Source organism: Rattus rattus, chromosome 4 (assembly GCF_011064425.1).
Source record: "Rattus rattus isolate New Zealand chromosome 4, Rrattus_CSIRO_v1, whole genome shotgun sequence".
Classification (NCBI taxonomy): domain Eukaryota; kingdom Metazoa; phylum Chordata; class Mammalia; order Rodentia; family Muridae; genus Rattus; species Rattus rattus.
Window position 1 is genome coordinate 7,044,269 of NC_046157.1, and position 20,411 is coordinate 7,064,679.

At 47.8% G+C, this 20,411-nt stretch overlaps 1 protein-coding gene across 2 annotated transcripts in view; it reads right to left on the bottom strand.

Moving 5' to 3' along the window:
• Positions 1 to 491: 491 nt before the first annotated feature.
• Etv5 (ETS variant transcription factor 5) overlaps positions 492 to 20,411 on the bottom strand; it is a 58,173-nt gene continuing 38,253 nt past the window's right edge. Inside the window, exons 8-13 of one of the 2 annotated variants that reach the window (XM_032900013.1) lie at positions 18,634 to 18,893; positions 16,333 to 16,392; positions 10,743 to 10,811; positions 10,410 to 10,579; positions 4,846 to 4,947; positions 492 to 2,966 (exon numbers count right to left, since the gene is read on the bottom strand). In XM_032900013.1, coding sequence (XP_032755904.1) covers positions 2,745 to 2,966; positions 4,846 to 4,947; positions 10,410 to 10,579; positions 10,743 to 10,811; positions 16,333 to 16,392; positions 18,634 to 18,893 — 883 coding nt within the window. In that variant the 3' untranslated portion in view covers positions 492 to 2,744. The remainder of the gene's footprint in view (positions 2,967 to 4,845; positions 4,948 to 10,409; positions 10,580 to 10,742; positions 10,812 to 16,332; positions 16,393 to 18,633; positions 18,894 to 20,411) is intronic. The other variant, XM_032900012.1, reaches the window with a different exon arrangement.

Consider the following 20,411-nt stretch of genomic DNA (forward strand, 5'->3'; position numbering starts at 1 on the left):
ATGTCTGAAGACAGCGACAGTGTACTCATCTATAATAAATAAATAAATCTAAAAAAAAAAAAAAAAAAAAAGAACGTTTTCAACTTGTCCAAAGCAGAACCTATCAGGAGAAAAACTTGGAATGGTTTTTGTGCTCAGCAGTTTCAAAATTATCAACCAAAGGGGCTGAGTTAGAAGAAACTGATAAAAGTCTTGCTTAGTTATTCTTTTCAGACTCCGAGGTTCAAACAAACCATGCTTTAAGGGGGGCAGGGGAGTGACTCGTGGCCCTGGGGTAGCTGGCTCACCTTGGATTTCGTGTAGTATCTATCTCTCTCTGCCTTTAAACCCCTCGGATAAGATCTCCAGCCCTAACTTAACTCCATCATCCATTAATAAGGCTCGGTAGCTGAAGATGGGGGCAGGGGTTAGGTGAATACCCAGCAGCTCTTGCTTATGCGAAAAACCAAAACACCGAGGGGGGAAAAAAAGAGACCGGTTTCAGGAGCGGGTAAAGGAAAGCGATCTTCTTTATTGTACACAGTACAGAATATAACACAGCTCGGCAGGATGTACACAGCCCTGTGCAGGGGAAGTAGTTCAAATCAACTGGCAGGCTGAAGCCTTTCTGCACTGTAGATGTCCACACTCTGGAAAAGAAGCAAATGCATGAAAGAGGCCCCCACGCCTTGACAGGGACGGCTCTCCGGGAGGTACAATGAGTCCGGTGGGAATGCAAAGTGGCGCTACTGTCCGGTGTCCCTTGATGGCACAGCGCCCATCACTACAGGGGAGGGGCAGCTCAGGCTACAGAAGATTCTTCTCAACCCCCCTCCCCGAAAACAGCATAAATTCATTAAAGAAAACTAAAACAAACCCCAAACCAGTATAAGTAAAGAGAAGAACAAAAAAGAACCCCAAAAATCTATACAGCATTTACAACAAATAAATCTCTAGCCGGCTGGGGTAAAATACGCATCTATGTATAGACTGTGTGTAGATTAGAAAGCTATAAATACGCTTAGGAAAGAGTCCTTTCCTCAGAGCACAATGCTAATTAAGGCCCAAGCTTCAGGTCTGACACCTCTGTGGGCTGACTAGCTTTCGAGAAGAAAACCTTAGGTTCTCATGGCTCTAAAACGTAACCCCTCATTCCTGTGAGCCTCTTCCCACAGGTAATGAGGAGGTTGTGGAGTGCCTCACTCGCGGGACAGTGAAGAATGTCCCACGCTTGCTCAGTCAGCTCTGTGTCCCTCGCGTGAGGAACAGGACGAGTGGAGTGTGTCAAGGACAGCGAACTCCTGTCAACAAGGAAGGAGTCAGGCAGAGAAGCACTGGCGCTTCCTGCTGACTTTCCCGCCACTCCAAACCCATTTTTTTTTTTTTTTTTTTACACAGCTTTAGTTTGGTTGCTTAGAACATTCCCAATATAATACAGCAATCAGAATAAAAAATTAAAAAAAAGAAGAAGAAGAAAACGTAGTGGGAAGCCAGAAATGCTAGCTAGCGCTGTTTTACCTGTAAGTGACAGGTAAGTTTCGGACCCCAGGGAACCACTGTGCAGGGTTGAAAGTCCAAAACTGAAATAGGAAAGCAAGGCGGATGCCTGGGTTCCCAGCAGGTGACCAGCTGTTAAACGGACATGACATGTATGTAGTATGTACATGGACATGACATGTATGTAGTATGTATGTACATCTGCTTCCCAGAGAAGGAGTTAGCGAGCATGGAGAACTAGACGCAGAGAACTCTAAGCTGTGTCCAGGGTGCCCTGCACACTTCAAATATACAAATCAGGTTAAATGACTCAACAGGTTGTCTGGTGCAGAAAGCACCAAGCAGGCCTCTAAGTGGCGAAGGGGAAGCCCTAGCAGAGCCCCTCAGGCTGCAGCGTCTTCTGAAGCGGGCACCACCCCACCTAAGGGATGCAGTGCAGTTACCAAAAAAGGTTTTGTTTTTTTGTTTTTTTGTTTTTTTGCTTTAAATACCAAAACTACAAAAATCAGTTTATATAAACTGTTTTTCCCCCCAAAACAATCACCAAAAGCAAAATGATCCCCACCCCCCAATCGAAGCGAAACAAAATACTGTCATGTTCATCATCTCTCTAAACAAGCCTTCTGCGCTCAGCTGTGTGACTGGGAGGAGGAGGACTCGGTTCAACTTATGGTGACCGCTGGGCTGGAAGGCCCAAGAGGAGCAGTGGTCGGAGAACCATGGAGTGAGTAACAGCTCTCTCTCTCCTGGCCTCCCCGGTTTCAGAATGAGCTACAAGAGTTTTGCAAATTTCAAGCCTCAATGGTCTGAGCCTCCCCAACCCAGCCTTATCAACTTCCCTATGGGTGTGCAGTTTCTTTCCAAAGAATTGTGCAAGTCTAAGCCTCCTGGGTGAAGGCAGTTAGTAGTCCATGATCAAAGTAGATTGTCATAACTCGGTCCCCTCTCATGGGCGCTAACCTGAACACGCTGCTACACTGCTCTGCACAGACTGGCCACGGTGGCAAGCAGGATCCACTTCTGCATCTTCCCGGGAACGGATTCAGAATCACCAGCCATGTGGTGGGTTTCCGTCTCCCCTGGTTCCCACTCCCTAGCCAAGGTGTGTGTCTTTAAGGGTGTCAAATCCAGAGACAGCTTGGGTTCTCCAGATAATATTCAAAGGGCAAGCTTTAGGAACAGCCAAGAACACAAACAAAACCACTGCCCTTGTTTGCCTGAATGAGGACTGCTAGCTCTAGGGTTTGGCTACTCAGCCATTGAGAGACTTAGTAAGCGAAGCCTTCGGCGTAGGGGAGGCCGCTGCATCGATCCATGTCCAGGAGGTAAGCAGGGTTGTCTTCAAAGTGAGTGAGTGGCAGGGTGTCCTCCTCATTGAGGGGGCAATCTGACTCTGCCTTCAGGAACGGGCGCTGATTGTCGGGGAAGGCCATGGAGAAAAGTGCATCCGGGTCACAGACAAACTTGTAGACGTACCGTTCCCCGGCCACCTGCGTGAGAACACATGTCACACACAACTCAGCTGGAACACGGCATGGGGCTCCAGTGAAGAAAACGAGAACTTTAAAGACGCCACCCTCTCAGGGAGTCGGGCACCAAGGGGCTGATTAATTAGTAGCTGATTATTCCAATCGCATCTTAGGGACCTATTCCCTGCCAAGGGGTTTGTTGACACCATAGTTCAGGATTTTAAAAGACAGCATTTGAATTTTTTAATTTCGAATGCATGCTGGATTAGGCTCCTTTAGCAGCGAGCCGTATTCTGCCTATACGGACAGTTTAGGCAGCCTGGTTGCCATGGGACTGGCACAGGCACCGGACCACATTTCCAGTGACCTCTGGAGCTTGCGATTTTCCCAGGACAGATGTGCTATTTCAAAGGGTTCACACACATCATAAGAGCCAAATGAACCAAATGTACTATTCAAGAGATTGTGTGTGTGTGTGTGTGTGTGTGTGTGTGTGTGTGTGTGTGTGTGTGTGTGTGTGTATGCTGCCTTGGTCATGGTGTTTTAATGCAACAGAAACACAACTGACAAAACCCTTCTTCCTGCGTTTGAGGTTTGATCTTAGAATATTAAATGGGTTGGTGGGAAAATGGCACGCAATGTTAATGGATATAGGTTTTTTTGGTGGGGGTGGGGTGGGGAGGACTGGTGGTAGTGGATAAAATAACATAAAATTAACTAGAGTCTATGCAAATACTCCAAAAAAATTGATCATCTTCAAAATATTAAATGCTTCTTATCCCAAGCATTCTGGGGAAGGAAAGACAACCTGTGCGTGTGGGCTCCACGACGGTGTAAAGGCTAGAGTCTGGGGAACTATAGCATGTATGGGGCATTTAAGAAAGGTGCGTTCAGTCCCACCTTCCATGTGTCAATGGGATTTTTAAGGCTGAAGTCCCTTAACCCCTTCCTCTAATAAGGACTCTACAGTGGCTTTTTCAAAAACACATATTATCTTCTACCTCTTACTGAATGACACGGCTACTATTTGACCAACTTAGGGTCTCTTAAGTTCCAGGTTGTATAGGTTTAAAAGAGAAACAAGGTTATTCTTCTAACCCCTTGAGACAGTGTCTCACTGAAATGACAGGTGTAGATGCTGTGGCACGTGCTTTAACAACTAAAGGTTTCAAGCTGTATGGAATAGAAACTGTAAGTTGATTCCTCAGTGTCTCCCCTTACACACACAGCAGGAGCTGACCTAAGTCTTTGGGTCTTTTGTAACCGGAGGCAGTTTAACAAAAGCAGAAGCCAACTTCCTCTTGGGTTTTCCACAGCAACTTCTGTCAGCACGTGCTCAACAGCATTAAAAGCACTTTTTAAAAAAGCCTTTTTTTTTTTGTCGTTATGTATACACGTGAGCCTGAGGACATGTATGCTTATCATGTGTGTACAGTGTCTGCAGAGGCCAGAAGAGGGCATCGGACCTGCGGGAGCTGGAGTTCCAGAAGGCTGCTCGCTGCCTGACATGGGTGCTGAGATCTGAAGTCAGGTCTCGGGAGAGAGGCCAGTGTTGTCGACAACCTCTTCAGTCCTAAGGGTACTTTAAATATCCACCTGTCTCCTTCTGATTTCAAGTTTTAGGAGACGGGAGCTTACACCCTACGGCTGGCCTAGAGTTTGATACATAGGTGAAACGGGCCTTGACTTCCTGGATCCTGTTTCTACGTCCCAAGTGCGGGCGTTAGAGGTGTGATACTCTGTCTTGCAATTCTTTTCTTTGTGCTTGGCAGATTCTTTCCTATCCCAGATTCGCTTATGAGGTTCACTTCCTCTAGCTACTGTAAATGACCTCATGACAGAGGGTAGGGACATCTTCCTTGAAAGCGGCGGGGCACTCTAAGCATCTGTAGGTGCTTACCTTCTGCATGATGCCTTTCTCATAGTAATAGCGGAGGGAACGGCTCAGCTTGTCGTAGTTCATGGCTGGCCGGTTCTTCTGAATACCCCAACGCCGGGCAACCTGGAGAGACAGGAGAGCCAAGATTCAAACACGCTCCCCGGATATTTCGTAACTCAACGGCTCTGGCTAATGATCAGCCTCCCTAACTTGGAAAGGAAAGCATTTAATTCTCTCAAGATCAAATATTAAGTAAAGGTGACGATTCGGTCACAGTTCCTAGGAGGTGAGACCCGGGGTAGAAGACGTGTAACATTGTAAGACTGTAGAGGACTTGGTTGGCATCCCAGAGGACACGGGCTCTCTGCTACTTCTCCATTTATGAATTATTGACCAATACTCACGGACCATTAACATATTGCCATTAAGTGCCATGGTCTCTGTAGCAGTCAATAAGGAATAATTAGAACGGTCATTCCTGAAACATTAGGAACATGCTTGTGAGCTGCTAATGGGCCTGCAGAGCAGAAGTTCAATTCTAATAAGATTGGAGAGGGGCTGGGAGATGTTTACTTACTGCAGCTTGCGGACTAAGGGGGATTCAGATCATTATGGCCTATTCTATCCAGCTCTTGGCTCCCAGCAGACCCGCAGAATGGGCAGTAAAGCACACAGCACCATTATCCATTTAATGAAAAATTAACAGGGCTTCTTGCATGGTTCTAAAGTGCATTATAGCAACCTGGTCCACTTGAGGTGCAGGGATGAGGAGATGTAATTGGAGCTTTGGGCAAAAAGGAATTATAGCAGGATATTTCCTACTAGAGTCTACTAGATATCAAGTTTTGTTCCCAGCATGCAAACGCTCGTGCTCCTGCCTGAGAGTGACTTGTCAGCGACTGCTTGAGAGTGGTGGCTCCACTGCAAACCTAAGCTGTCTGAGGCCTTCATTCTAGTTCCCTTTAGAAAATTTGGCTGGGCATAGTCATGTAAACCTTTAATCCTAGCACTCAAGAGGCAGAGGCAGGTGGATCTCGTGAGTCTCAGGCAGCCTGGTCTTCAGAGAGTTCCAGGACAGTCATGGCTACACAGAGAAACCTTAAGACCAAACCAAACCAAAAGAAAACAAAACCCAAAGCAAACAACCCCCTAAAAACAACAACAAAAAACCCCCAAAACCCAACAACAATAACAAAAACCAAAACAAAACCCCACCACACTTCAAAAGTCCACCTAGCCACACCTTTTTGGTTCTTTTCTGAACTTCGTGTTAGAGACAGGATCTCTCTCTATGGAGTCCAGGCTTGCTCCATACGTGCTACCCTCCCGCCTCTGCTTCCCAGTACCTGGTCACAGGCATGTACCCATCAACACCCAACTCGCTCTTGAGACGCATGCACGCACACGCACACTGCCACAAAGCCAAAGGTTAAAGTGGAGGTGTGCAAAGACAACAGCAGTCCGCATCAACTCTTAGGCTGCAGTGACAGAAACCCCTCCTGATTTCAGGACTCTTGAGAGACCTCTAGCAAATACCAGAGCAACCAGGTTTCTACTTTGCCCTTCCAGAAATCCCATGCAACTTTAATTTCTACTTGTTTAGTTATCTCTCAGGTAACCAGACATCGTGGGTCTCAAGTTCCACTTTCATCAACTCGAGTCTATCTTTAAGAAAGGCCCAAAAGGCAAAACTTTACAAAAACTAAATCCTGGTTTGAGGTCATTTTTATGTCAGATAGGGTCTCATTGTGCAGCTGTTGCTGGCCTGGAACTTACTACGTAGCCCAGGCTGGTTTCAGACAGCCCGTCTTAGCCTCTGGGGTGTTGGGATTAGAGGTGTGTGTCGACTTGCCTCTCAAAGGTAAATATTTTAAACCAATGGAAATATATTGCTAAGTAAGAAGAGAGACCTGCTAAGTCGATCGCAGTGCCACCAGGGTCGACAGCAATCACACTGAAACTCACTGCCAGCCTGGCTGCCCCAAGTGACGGGGGACATCAGGCAGCTGCCAGTCTCTCCGCTCAGTGGCAGAAAACAAATTCTGCCTAGTCCTCCGCTTGAAAGGTGACCTCTCCCTGCTGTCAGTGCATGCAACGGCTTACTGGAGAGGTTTCGTGTATGTGCAGATCTCAAGGCTGCTTTGGTAGCTATGGTTACTGACTCATCCACTCGGCCCGTGTGATGAGTTGGGGATTCAGGCAGTCCCCTATTTGGTGTCGGGAGGAGCAGGCGGGCGAGCATATATCGGCAGCTCACCCCTCTCTGGTTCCTAAGTTAGAATGCATACATTTTGGGAGCCGAGGCCAGATGGGGGAGGGGACAAGGGACAGGGGACTCACCTACTCCTCTTCAAAGAGCAAGTGATTAGTCACAGAACAAGGAGAGGCTCTTTCCAGCAAGCCAGCCTTTAAAACCTCCCACAGCATCACTGATCTGCCTGCCACACGTTCAACATACAACCCCCCGCCGCCCCCAATATTCACACCGATGCCGATTCACAGTTAAAATGGCTCCAGATTAGAGCCGAGTCAGTCGTAATTGAGAGGGTGCTAAGCTGGATGAGTATCAAAAGACATTTGATTAGGGGGCCTGCCAGAACGCAGTTCTAAAACCACAATTTCCATGCACAGTGTAATGGATATTGTGGATAATTACCCAGAGTGCACCACTCAGCCACACAGCTGCCTACAATTACGTCCCCAGCAGCTTCTTCCTCTGCTTCACCCTTTACGCTCCCCCACGACAACGTCTTACAGCTTTTCCCAGGAGCTGGCGGTATCTTCCTGATATCAATGAGGACAAGAGTCCTCACGACACCGTGCAGGCCAAGGCTAAGCAGCTCCCAAGATTGCAAAGGGCCCTGTATGTATGAGGGAGCTTAAGAATAAGTCTCAGGGTACAGAGGATAAAAAAGCAACTCCTAAAGAAAGGAGGCTGAGGGTGTGGTAGGATGGCTCAATGGGCAGAGGCACTGGGAGGCATTTCCAGGACCACGATGGAGAGAATCCACTCCTGTGGGTTGCAGCACAGGCAGACTTAGCGAGCCACCTCGGCACTAAAATTGCAATAGTGATGATGATGAGGATGATGATGATGATGATAACACCAACAATGCTACTCAGTCAACGGAGAGGCTCAGGACTACCATAGGCTTCACACACGTGACTTTATGAGCGTTCTGGGTTAGTATCAGCTCCTTCATTAAATAAGAAAGCCGGAGCCCTCTGCCATATGTCCATCCTTTTCCTTACTGTTGGCAGAGATGGGGAGATTCAATAATGGCCTCACAGAGGCTCATAACCAGGTTTACCTGCAGCTGGACAGCCTGCGCTCGGGCCCGAGGCCGTGGCAATAAAGTCATAAAAGCTCCTGTTTGTGGAATGAATTCGATCAATAAGGGCTGCTCGCCAGACAGGTTTACTTTCCTTTCAAACACCCTCGATGGTCAAGGTGCCATCCCGTCACCAGCCTCACATAAACCGGGTGTGTCATAGGAAGGCAGTGAGGGGTTAGGAAGGCAGAGGGGGGGGGGAGCGAGCTATGGGAGGGCAGCAGCTATGCAGCGTGACTAGAGGCTGACCCTCTCTGTATGACAGAGCCCAATCAGAGGCTGTCTGCAGCATTACGTGCTGACAGCCTTTCTGGGGATAAACAGGAGACGGGGATACTATATCTGCATGTGCACGCGAGTGTGTATGTGCTGTTATTTCATACGGAGCCCAGAGAGCCAAGCTGGTGTCTCCCGGGCTGTTCTGAACTTTATTCTTTCAGACGGGCCCTCTCTCTAATCTGGGACTCATCCATTTGATTAGGCTGGACAGCCAAGGAGCTCCAGGGGCCTCCCTGTCCCGACTCCCTGACTGGCTGGCATTACAGATATGGGTGCTGGAGATGCACGCTGGAGCCTCCCCCGCCCTCACTCTCAGAACTCTGTTTTATACCACTTTAAATGAAGCCTGCCATTTTAAACCAGTGCACGGTCGTCCCCCGTCCCCCCCCCATTTCTAGTCTACTTTCCCCTCCTCTTTCTCCTATCAACTTTCAGACCACGTCCTTCCACACCGAGTGTCAGGGTGTTCCCTCCTGCTGCTAACTGCAGTCCTTAATGGAGTGCCTCCCGAGGGTGCCTCTCATCTTCATTGTACCCTACTCTGGGATGGTGGCTGTCTGACCACACACTATTAAAAGAAGGGTATGTCAGCCACCGAGAGTGTGGATGTGTATCTTTCCCATCCTTAACCTTTTAAACTCTAAGCCAAACAGAAATTAAAATTACTCCCTTTGAAATGGGTTACGTGAATAACCGGCTTAAACACGCTATGCTGTGTGTGTTCAGGCCGGGGCAGCGGTGGCATCCTCTTCACTGACAAGGAGGTGGGTCTGTCTTTCTGTTAATAGCTCTGAGCAAAAGAGATGGCAAAAGGTTTCCTTTTCTATTAAATAAAGGAAGTTTGTGCCCTTCCTTTAACTACTGGTGTGCCATCTAGTTATACGTCAGCTTTACACAAGTTAGTCACGGAGAAGTGGAGAAAATGCCTCCGTAAGAATCGGGCTGCAGGCAAGCTTGTAGAGCGGCGGCTCTCAATCTCGTGTATGACCCTCTCTCAGGGGTCGCCTCAGACCATCTGCACATCAGATACTGGCATTACGGTTCATAAGAGTAGTAAAATTATAGTTATGAAGTAGCAACAAAAATAGTTTTATGCCTAGGGCCACCACGCAGGCGGTACTATATTAGGGGTCACAGCACTAAGAAGGCTGTGGACAACTGCTGTATCGCCTTGTCTTAATAGGTGTGGGAGGGCCCGTTCAATCCTAAGTGGGGGCTCCCCTGGTTTTTATAAGAAAGTCAGGGGGAGCAAGCCAGTAAGCAACACTTCTTCATAGCTTCTGTGTCAGCTCCTGCCGACCTCCTTGGATGATGAACAGTGATAGGAGTTATAAACCAAAACCCAAACCCCGGTGTCCTTTGATCATGGTGTTTGTCACAGCAAGAGAGCAACAGTAACCCTCGCTACAACGACCAGGCTCCGACAGAGCATACTTTTTAATAAGCATCTACGTTCTGGAGAGACAGCTAGAAAGATGGCCGAGCGGTTAAGGGCTCTCTGCTCTTGCACGAGACCCATGTTAGATCCCAGCACCCGCAGTCAAACCAACACCCGTAACTCCAGTTCCAGGGGATCCAACGCCTTTTCCTGGCTTCCGTGCGCACTGTACACACATGGCACGAATACACACACACACACACACACACACACACACACACACACACACACACACACACTAAATACTTTAAGACTTATCTCTGGTGATCCTATCTGTCTAAGTTAGAGGCATCTGAGTATGTAGTAAGGTTGGTGTGATGGTTCAATGGGTCAAGCAAGGCATTCACTTACACTACCCATCCTGGCAACTTGAGTTTGAGACCCGCATATAGGAGAACTGATCTCCACAAGTGGCCCTGTGACATGCCCACAGCTTGTTGCCCCGCCTCCCCACCATGACAGACTCTTACCTGCCCCTGAAACTGTAAGCCCCGATACATTATCAACAGGGAAGTAATGGAGACACCCGGACTCACCTCTTCCGGTTCTATGAGCTTGAACTCCATGCCTCGGCCAGTCCAGGCGATGAAGTGGGCATTGGCTGGGTCATCCAGAAGGGTGACGAGAAACTGCCACAGCTGCAGAGAGCCTCGCCTCTGGTACGGGGGCCCCTCGCGATACATGGTGGGCTCCTGCTTGACTTTGCCTGTGTGGGACAGGGGTATGCATGCATCATTTAGGCTGAAGTTTCTCAGGGACTCGCACAAGAAGCAGCAGCTACTGGTCACCAAACATGGTGGAACCGACTGAGGTGATCTGGAATGGCTAACCCTCGCACCTTAGCACCGAGTCTCGGATGGGCGCCTTACCTTCCAGTCTTTCCGGCACCACGCAAGTGTCATCGAAGTATAGCCTGGGGTCCTTTTCATACGTGAATCCTGAAAGGGTTTAAAGAGAAAGGACTATAGTAGCACTCTTTAACTTACATAAAAAAACAACTTTTTATTAATTCTCCTGTGTGCACAAAGTCTGGGGCGCACCCATGTGGAGGTCAGAGGAGAGCTCTCTGGGGTCAGTCCTCTTCTCCCTTCCACAGGGGCTCAGAAGACTCAAACTCAGGATGTAAGGCTTTCACAAGTGCTTTTACCTGTGGAAACCTCTCGTCAGCCCAGATAGTTTTATTTTTGGTTCCATAGCCCTACCGTTGTACCTATGACAGGCGGAATTTTCAGAGACTTCTAAAGGACTCATAGTATTTGAGTTCTGACATCACCACCTTGGCCTCCATGAGGTCGGAGGAAATCAGTTCCAGCTAAAAGGGCTCCACTGAGGGCAGAAGGAACCAGAGTCACAGCAGGCTCCCCCACGTCGTACGCAGTTTGCAGGGAGCAGTGTCTGTTCTGGTCGGCCTAGCTTGCTAGCTTCGTTCCACTCGTGTACAGTCTTGGCACTTTTCTCTCAGCTAACATTAACTCAGCCTTCCTCACGGACTTATTCAAGCTCTCCACACACTCCCTGGCTATGACAGAAGCACAGAAGGAGAAAGGACAAAGATGCAGGCCCAAAGATTTAGAGCAGCACCGTCCCCAGACACAGAGGAAAGAATTACTCACGGGAGAGTGAAAGGGTCAAAAAGTGGGAGCTGAGACTGGGTGGCAGTGTGCAAGCCTTTAATCCCAGCACTCGGGAAAGCAGAGGCAGGTAGATCTTGAGTTCGAGGCCAGCCTGGCCTATAAAGCAAATTCCAGGACAGCCAGGGTACACAGAGAAACACTGTCATATAAAATCAAAGCGGTGGGAAGAGGGAAAGAGAAAAGAAAAAGGGGTTCCCTGCACCCACACGGTAGCTCAGCAACTATCTGTAACTTTAATTCCAGGAGAATCACTGTCCTCTTCTGGCTTCTGCTTGCAGAGTGCACACAGCCATATATGCAGGCAAAGCACCCAGACACAGACACACATACGCACAATGTGAGAAGTATTATTTTAACAACACTTTCTTCTTATTGAGTCCAGCAAATGTTCAGGCCTCATAGTGTGCCAGTGTGGGTAGATAGGACCTTGTTCTTATGAGCGTACATCTCAACTTAAAGAAGGAAGCAGAAAATAAAAAAACAAGCACCAGTTTAGCATTGGAATTGAAGTTGACCCCCCAATTAGTTATGTGATTTTGAACAAATTAATTCCATAGTGTTCAGGATTCCTCACTGGTTCTGCTGTTGAGTTAAATCTATTTTAATAAATTTGTTCTGTTAGAACAAACAGTGCAGTCTGTTTTTTGCCGCTCCACTGTTCTTTCTTTACAACAGAGTGTAAGTATAGTTTTTGGCACAAGTGTGTAATAAGTAATTCTTCAAGAAAACAACGGTAGACTGGGAGCGGGCAGTGTTGAAGGAATGATGATCCTGGGCTGGGTCTGATGGCTGGCACTGCAGTCCCAGCCCTCTGCAGCCAGAGGCAGGCAGATCTGAGTTCCAGGCAGCCTAGTCTACACAGCAGCAGTAATAGTGAGACCCTGCCTCAGAAACACTCCACCAACCCAGAATGAGTCTAAGAACTGTAATCTCGATGCCGCCAGTCACAGAGGGGACTTCTCAAGGACAAGGGCCACACCCTAAGGATTGTACTCTCAACACCCTGCATACGATAAGCACTCAATTAGTATCTGAGAAAATACAATACCCAACAGAGGCAGAACGTGTTGACATTTCTTCTTTAAGACTTGGTCTCATGTAGCACAGGCTACCCTGAACTTGCCACACACCCAGGGAGGACCTCAAACTCCACCTCTTCCCAAGTGCTAGGACCACATAGGTGTGTGCACAACACCTGGCGAGCTGACTTTTATGACAACCTGGTGCCCTTCACATTATCAGCAAAACATAATTCCTTCTGCGTCACGCTCTGCGGCTCAGAAGCTCAGCTATTTCCCACCTTCCATATGGGTTTTGATGTTCCTGCGCTGTTTTAAATGGTCTTGTTGTAAAGTCATTGTAAGCCAGCGGCTTCCAAGTTTGCACATCTGTCAATCGCGCCCTGTTAACTTTCCGCACGACCCCACCCCCACCGCACCCCTGCCCCGAGGTAAAGATAATTCATCCACAACCACACACAGGATGAGATTAAATTCTTGTTTTGGTTTTCGAAGCACTCTAAGGAACGCCATTTGGGGACATTTTGTGGTTTCTAGCTAATGCCGCTCGCCAGCCACTGAAACACCTGGAAGATGTTTCTGGTAATCAGTCGAGTTTGCACCAACAGTTATTTCTGTTGTGGCCATACACCATCTGATTGCTCAAATGAACGTGTAGGAAGGAAGAACCTGTCTGAAGGGCAAAGTGAAACGCAAAGACTCAAAAAATATCGCACAAGGATTCCAGGTGAGGACCTGAGGCGGGGTGGCTATCTCAGCAATCAGAGATGCCAATCAGAAACGCTTGTTTCGACAACCGTTTCCTAGGCATCGGTGGTTCGAGACTGTAAAGGAAGGAGAGAAAAACCAGGCCAAGATAATTCAGAGCAGTTTAGAACGCTGGCTTCTTTGAAATTTACTTTTTCAGTGTGTGTGGTCAACTGGGCAAAGGGATAGGTTGGAGGGCGGAGGTGGCCTCACAAGATGGTCTCTGTGTAGTAAGCAACCCAAAATCTTACTAAAAATATTTCCCTTAAGAGCATGCTCTCTGCTGAATGTTGTAATTACACAAAATGCTTGCCTCCCTCTCTGCTCTGCTCCTTCCTCGTGTGCCTGCTGCAGACGGACATCATCAACTGCCTCTACAGAGATGGCGAGGAATCTGGAAGCAGCCTGTGCAGCTGTGTCGACACAGCCAGCAGCCCAGCAGACAGCCCGCCTGCTCACGTCTGGACGCTCTGAGAATATCCCAGGGCACGCAGCGGGTAAGCGGCACTGGTCTCACGCAGCTGGGGAAGCTGCCTACCCGAGAAGGCACTCACTCTGCACAGCTAGTCACTTGTAAGGAGGGACCAATGCTAGTCACTTGTAAGGAGCGACCAATGCTCGAGAATTTAACATCGCAGTCAGGTGCTCTCAGCCTCAGGTACACTGGGATTTGGGACTCTAACCACTTCTGGCAGTGGTTCTCATTCCAGGAGTCCTGACCTTTTGGGGGTCAAATGACCCTTTCATGGGGGATCACCTCAGATCAATCAGGAAGCAGATATTTATATTACAATCCTAACAGCAGCAAAATCACACTTTCGAAGTAGCAACAAAAACAATTTTATGGCTGGGGGTCACCATAGCCGATGAACTGTACTAAAAGGGTCTCAGCATTAGGAAGAATGCTTAGGGTGTCTCGGGGGAAACTTTAAAAAGCTCCCTCAGCTGGTCCAAGGCACACCTGAGACTGAGGGTGATTTTTCAAACTCGAAAACTGAGGCCTCTGGGGCTCCACCGTGGAGCTTTGGAATCGTAGCTCTTGAGAATCCGTAGACCCAAGTTTCAAGAGAAGCTGTGCCATTGGTTTGGTTTGGTCAGACGGATGTAAGATGTTGCTATGGCCGGGTGTGTCTGACGTGCTTGATAGGAAGTTAAAACATATTCCTGGGGATCCATCCACTCTGAGACCCTACCATACTGCCTGGCAGAGAGCCTACCTCTCGAGGATTTTCAGATCACCATCATCCTCTGAGACCTCGAAGGCCCCTCAAATAGACTGACTGCTTTGCCAACATCACCCATTCAGGTGGGGGCTATGTGTTCTGCAAACGCTCTTAGCAGTTCTGTCAACTCAACTGTCCTCCCCCCACGCCATGTTGAGTCCTGATGGTGACGTGGGCAGGCTCGGCAGCACCTTTAATCCCTAAGTCATCTTGTTAACTCCTACTCTGATTCTGATAGGGTTTGCTGTATCCCAGGCTAGGCTTACAGTCACTGTGTAGCAAAGGATGGCCTTCAACTATCACCTCCTGGGTGCTGAGACTATAGGTACTTGGCCTCCGTGGCTGAGAAGCTACCCCAGGGCTTCCTGATTGGCGGGCAGGCACTCTACTGACAAGCTCCACTCCAGCCTAGCACCATGATTGTTTTAATTATTCTTCGTCCAATTAGGAAAGATAAGGTCACAGGCCCAACTCTGCCCACTGCTCGTGCTCCTGATTTTGAGTACATCAGATGTTCAATCAATTAGTTGATTCTGAAGGAACCGTGCGTAAGAACTTGCACAGACAACGTACAACACTCATGTGTAAGATTGCACTGTATGCAACTGTATGTGTGCACGTGAGGCCGGAGGTCAATGGCAGGTGGTTTCCACCACCTTCACCTTAGTTTTTGAGACAAGGTCTCAAACTGAAGTCAGCATTCACTAACTGGATAGCCGGCTGCTAGCTAGCGAGTTCCAGGAGCACAGGCAGGCACTGTCATGCCTAACTTTTCCCATGGTGTAAGGAATCTGCAGTCAGGGGCCCATTACACACGACTGATCTAAATCCTTTATAACATAAACTAGTGTGTAACAGTTTATAATACCGAGCCTTCTCACCTATCCCTAAAGCTGTTTTGTGGTTCCCCACCTTCCTAATGCTGTGAGCCTCATACTGTAGTGAACCCCACCATAAAATTATTTCACTGCCACTTCATAACTGTAACCTTGCCACTGTTGTGACTCCTGATGTAAATATCTGCTGTGCAGGATTATCTGCTATGCGGCACCAATGGCGGTGAGGACCCACAGCTTTCTGTATACATTCAGTAACCATCAAGACATTAATTAATGCCTGTGGGCAGATCACTTTGTATTTCTCCTCATAGCTGTTCTTAGTTTGTCCGACTGGAGAATGCGTCCTGTAGTGTTTTGCAAGCAGTTCACTTCTGCATAGTTTTACTGACCTTCTATCCCCACCCATCTTCCTCCCCTGCGCTCTGAAGGCTAGTGAAGAACTCCGGAAAGAGACTTCTCTCTCACTTTAAACCGACAACCGCCCACTACATGATCATTATGATGAAGCACTCCCCTCCCCAGACTAAGTGAAAATCAGAAACTCGGTCATTTTCTTTCCTAAGATGTCCCTGGACCCACATAAACCTTCCTGACCTAAGCCCTAAGGCCCAGTTTAGGCTGACGTAGCTGGCAATAGAGCAGTCAAGTTCCACTTTTTTTTCCACATTGTCCTATGAACTCTGCAAAGCCAGGGTCATTGACATTTGAAATGATGAGAGGATTTCTCAGTGCTTAAAAGTCTTGACTCAAAGCCCGTGCACAAAGTAACTCACTTAGCTCTCATGCTCATGCGCTTTGGAAAGTCTAACTGTGACCTTACGGCCTAGCTTAGAAACGGTAATCCTAAACTAAACGTGTGTATTACCAAAAACCAAAAATTAGAAAAAAAGAAGAGAAGACAGAAAGAGGAAGGAGGAAATCCTTCCAGGCGTGCTGTGTATTTTTAGCCTCACTCCCCAGATAAATTCATTTTTAAAGGGCAAAGCAGGCTCCTTACCTTCATGGTTGCTGGAGAAATACCGGCCTCTCATGTAGGGTGACTGGCAGTTAGGCACTTCTGAAAGGGAAAGACAACGGCTTAGCAATGGTCCCTACAGAACAGCACGGACCAGGCCGGGCAGCCGGGGTCCTAACCCTTAGATGTGCTGCTTAGTTCTTGTCAACTTGACACAAGTCGGAGTGACTTGAGACTGAGCAACTGTCTATAAGGCTGGCTGGTGGGCACACCTGTGGGCCATTTTATTGATTAATTAATCATCAGTATGGGACGGGGCCTGGTCCACTGTGGGAAATCAGGCCAGCGTGAGCACTCCGCCATGCAGTACTCCACCATGGTCTCTGCAGCAGCTCTAGCCTTGGCGTCCCTCAGTGGTGATGGTCTGTAATCCCTAAGCCAAATATCCCAGTCCCCCCCCCTGCACCAACACGTTGCTTTCGGTTGAGTGTTTTATTACAGCGGCTAAGAATCAACCTAAGACAAAGGTCAAGTATTTAGGGCCTTGTTCTGTGGAAATGGACCAAGGTAATAAATAACACAGCAAACACTATACACCACCACGCAAATAAGACCTTTCAAATCCAGAGGCACAGGAGGAAGGGATGAAGCTCTCACTCATCTTAGAATCAGTTATCAACACACTTGGTGGGCGAGCTAATGGTAACACAGAAACTGACTTTCGAAAGGGCTTTCGGATGGGGAGGAGAAGGGCGATTGTCTTAGCTCTTTCTCAATCTGCTCCTCTGGTCACTGATGGCCGAATCCAATTCTATTTGCCAGGAGCGAAGGCATTTAAGGCCAGAGGGATTAGTGGAGCTAAAGCTTTGCAGCCAGGATGACAACTGGCAGGGTGGGTACTGTAGTTTGGCAAGCACGTTTCCGCCATGTTGGATCTGTTATGCTTAAACTATAAACCACACTCAGGCGATGATCTCTTCTTCAGGTCCCGTGTGAGGAAAATGACCTGGGTGCACACTGGGAATGTTTCTGAGGTGAACACCTTTGTTGACTGCCTTTCTTCAAGTGAGTGGGAGGAGGTTTTAAAAAATGGTTGGCCAAATTAAAATGTCAATGCCAGCAGGCTGGAGAGAAGGCTCAGTGGCTAAGAGAACATATGGCTCCTCTTCCAGAGGACCTGAGCTTCAATCCCTAACACCCACACCAGCAGCTCACAACCATCTGTAGCTCCAGTTCCAGAGGGGCTTGAGGCACTCGCATGCACGCACACTGACACAAACACACAGCTAAGCTAACAGTACACAGTGCATTATATAATATACAAATTAAAGTCAACGCCAGTCCTAAAGAAAAAATCCTGCCATCATGACTTCTGAGAAAAACGTTTCAAAGCCTCCAAAAAGAATCCAGAGACAATTTATTTGTATAAGCTATCAAGAGCCTCGACTGGCCTACCTTCTCAGATTTCTGGAAACTAGCTTCTATCCAAACGGTGGTGTTATCTTAAAGACCAAGAGCAGATTCTATACCCACACTCCACCCACAAGAGCCATTCTGATTGTTCCAACGAAAGGGGCTTAAGAAAAGTCCATAGTGAAAGGTAGAAGCCTACCGACTACTCTCAGGTCATTTTAGTCCTGACTGGAAGGAAAGAGTGGGAACACTGCTGCAAAGTTTACCATCTCCAGTCTGCAAGCTCCCAGGCCTGCCTTCCTCCAGGGGCCCCGCCAGACACAGGAAGGCGATCAAACAGCCTCAACTTCTTCATCTGCTCAAGCTCCTAGGCACACAGCGGGGACTGTGACAGGGTGCACATCTCCCCGTGTAGGCCAGCAGCCTGTGCAGGATACAGCACCAGCCCAATCTAAACAGTGCCTCAGAGAATCTGGCCCAGCACTCGGCACGTCTGTGGGACAGCAGGTGCTTCTCAGAACGTTTATTTCAATCACAGAACTGTGTGTAAGAGGTGAACTCTCTCCTTATGATTGTAGTGCGTCTGCTGTATCAAAACAAAGCCACACAGCTCAAACACACAAATTGTGTTCCTAGTGCTCGGGACACTTAGCGGAGGGCACCACCCTAAGGGAGGGCCCAGCAGGCTTCAGATTTGCCTCGGGTGTGTTTTACACACTTCTGAACACCATTAACCAAGTCATTACGCTCCTTGAGGGTAGTTTATTTGGTTTTGGAAGTGCTGAGCGTGAACTCCAGGATACCATGTTGCTAAAACCTCAGTTCCTGAAGGCACTTATGTGGTTCCCCAAAGCATAGACAACAGAGTCGACACTCGTCAGATAGCCAACTGTGAGACTATGGAAGCCAATGCAGCCAGTTTATACTAACCTGAGTCAGCACAGTAATCTCGGGGCTCCTGCTTGATTCCCATGGGTGACTGGAACCCATGTGCTGGGGGACCAGGCATCCCAGGGACCCCATGTTCATAGAGCGGGTCGTGGTATTCCTGCTTGAATCCCTGAAGGGGTGGTGGGGCTGCGGGGACAACAGGCTCCGACATCTGCCGTTGGTAGCTGGGGCGAGTATCTCCAGGAACTCCTGACTGAGGAGGGAAGGGGCGGCAGGGCTCAGACAGCTGTCGCTGAAATCTGGAAGAAGGAAAAAAAAAATCATATTGTTTAATACAACACTCACTGTGACTCAGCACTGGGGATTAGCCACAACATCTGGTTTTAGAAAGACAAATTAATTTCTAAATTAAAAAGCTGTTTATTATCAGTGTGTGTGTGTCCACGTATATGCATGTGAGTGGGTAGCGCTGTGCACGGCTCACAGGTGACAGTCGGAGGATAACTTATGGAGTCAGTTTTGTCTTCCATCATTACATAGGTCCTGGGAATGGGGATGGAGGCTCGCACACCAAGTATCCTTAATGTGGAGCCATCTCGCTGCCCCACGAACTGATTTGAAAAGAACCAACAATGGACTCAGGGACCGACGCACTATCAAAATACCAACCATAATTATAAGAAATGAAGTTGATTGGTAGATCAAAGAAACTGAATTAAAAAAAAAAAAATCAAGAACCCTCAATACTTTTATTACGTGTTAAAACACTTCAAATTTGAAGGGTTTTATACTACATCCTAACGTAAATTTTGTTATGGGTCAAAGATTTCACACTATGAAACAAATGTGTTACGAGAACTTACATAGGGCTTCAGGGATGGGAGAAAATGTTTCAAGGTAACTTAAAAACGGCAGAAACCATCAAGATACACTCGGACAAAAACCAAAGTGAAACATGAGTGGGAGGGAAAAAAACGGAAGCTGTAATAACCAGAGAATGCCGGACACGGAATCCCGCAAAAGCGGAGATGCTGACGCTGTGATCAGCTTTTATTTTTATCTTTTTATGGCAGTGAGGCTCAGGATGTGGGTCGGGAGGACTCCAGGTCCTCCTTTAGAGTGCTAGGATTAGAGGTGAGTGCCACCCCAGCTTTTAAGAGTAACTGAAGCTCAGTACTTCAGTGTGGCAGTTTGAATAAGAATGGCGCCCGCCAGCTCAGATTTGCATGTGGTGATCTGAATAAGAATGGCCCTCTCAGGCTCCCAGACTAGAACACACAGTCACCAGGGAGTGGCAATGGTCACTATTTGAAAGATTAAGAGGATTAAGAGGTGTGGCCTCTGCCTTTAATCCCAACACTGGGGACAAAGAGACAGGTAGCCTCTGTGAGGCCAGCCTGGTCTACAGAGTGAGTTCTAGGACAGAGAAACCCTATCAGAAAAAAAAAAACAAAAAAAACAAAAACAAAAACAAAAAAACAAAAAAAAAACCCCACACCAAACAAACAAACAAAAGCAAAAATGAAGTGTGGCTTTGTTGGTGGAAGTGTGTCACTGGGGGTGGGGTTTCAAAAGCCCAGTCTCTCTAGTCCCTCAGCTACTTCTCCAGCACTCTGTGCCCACCACCATGCTCCCTGACACAATGATCCTAAGCCAGCCCCAAGTAAATGCTTTGCTTTGTAAGAGTTGCTTCGGTTATGGTATCTCTTCATATACAGAACTATGACTAAGACCAACAGGAAAAGTCAGTAAATAAATATTAATACATATACTAGTAAACATAAAATGTTTGTTTGCTAGTAAACAAAATATTTACT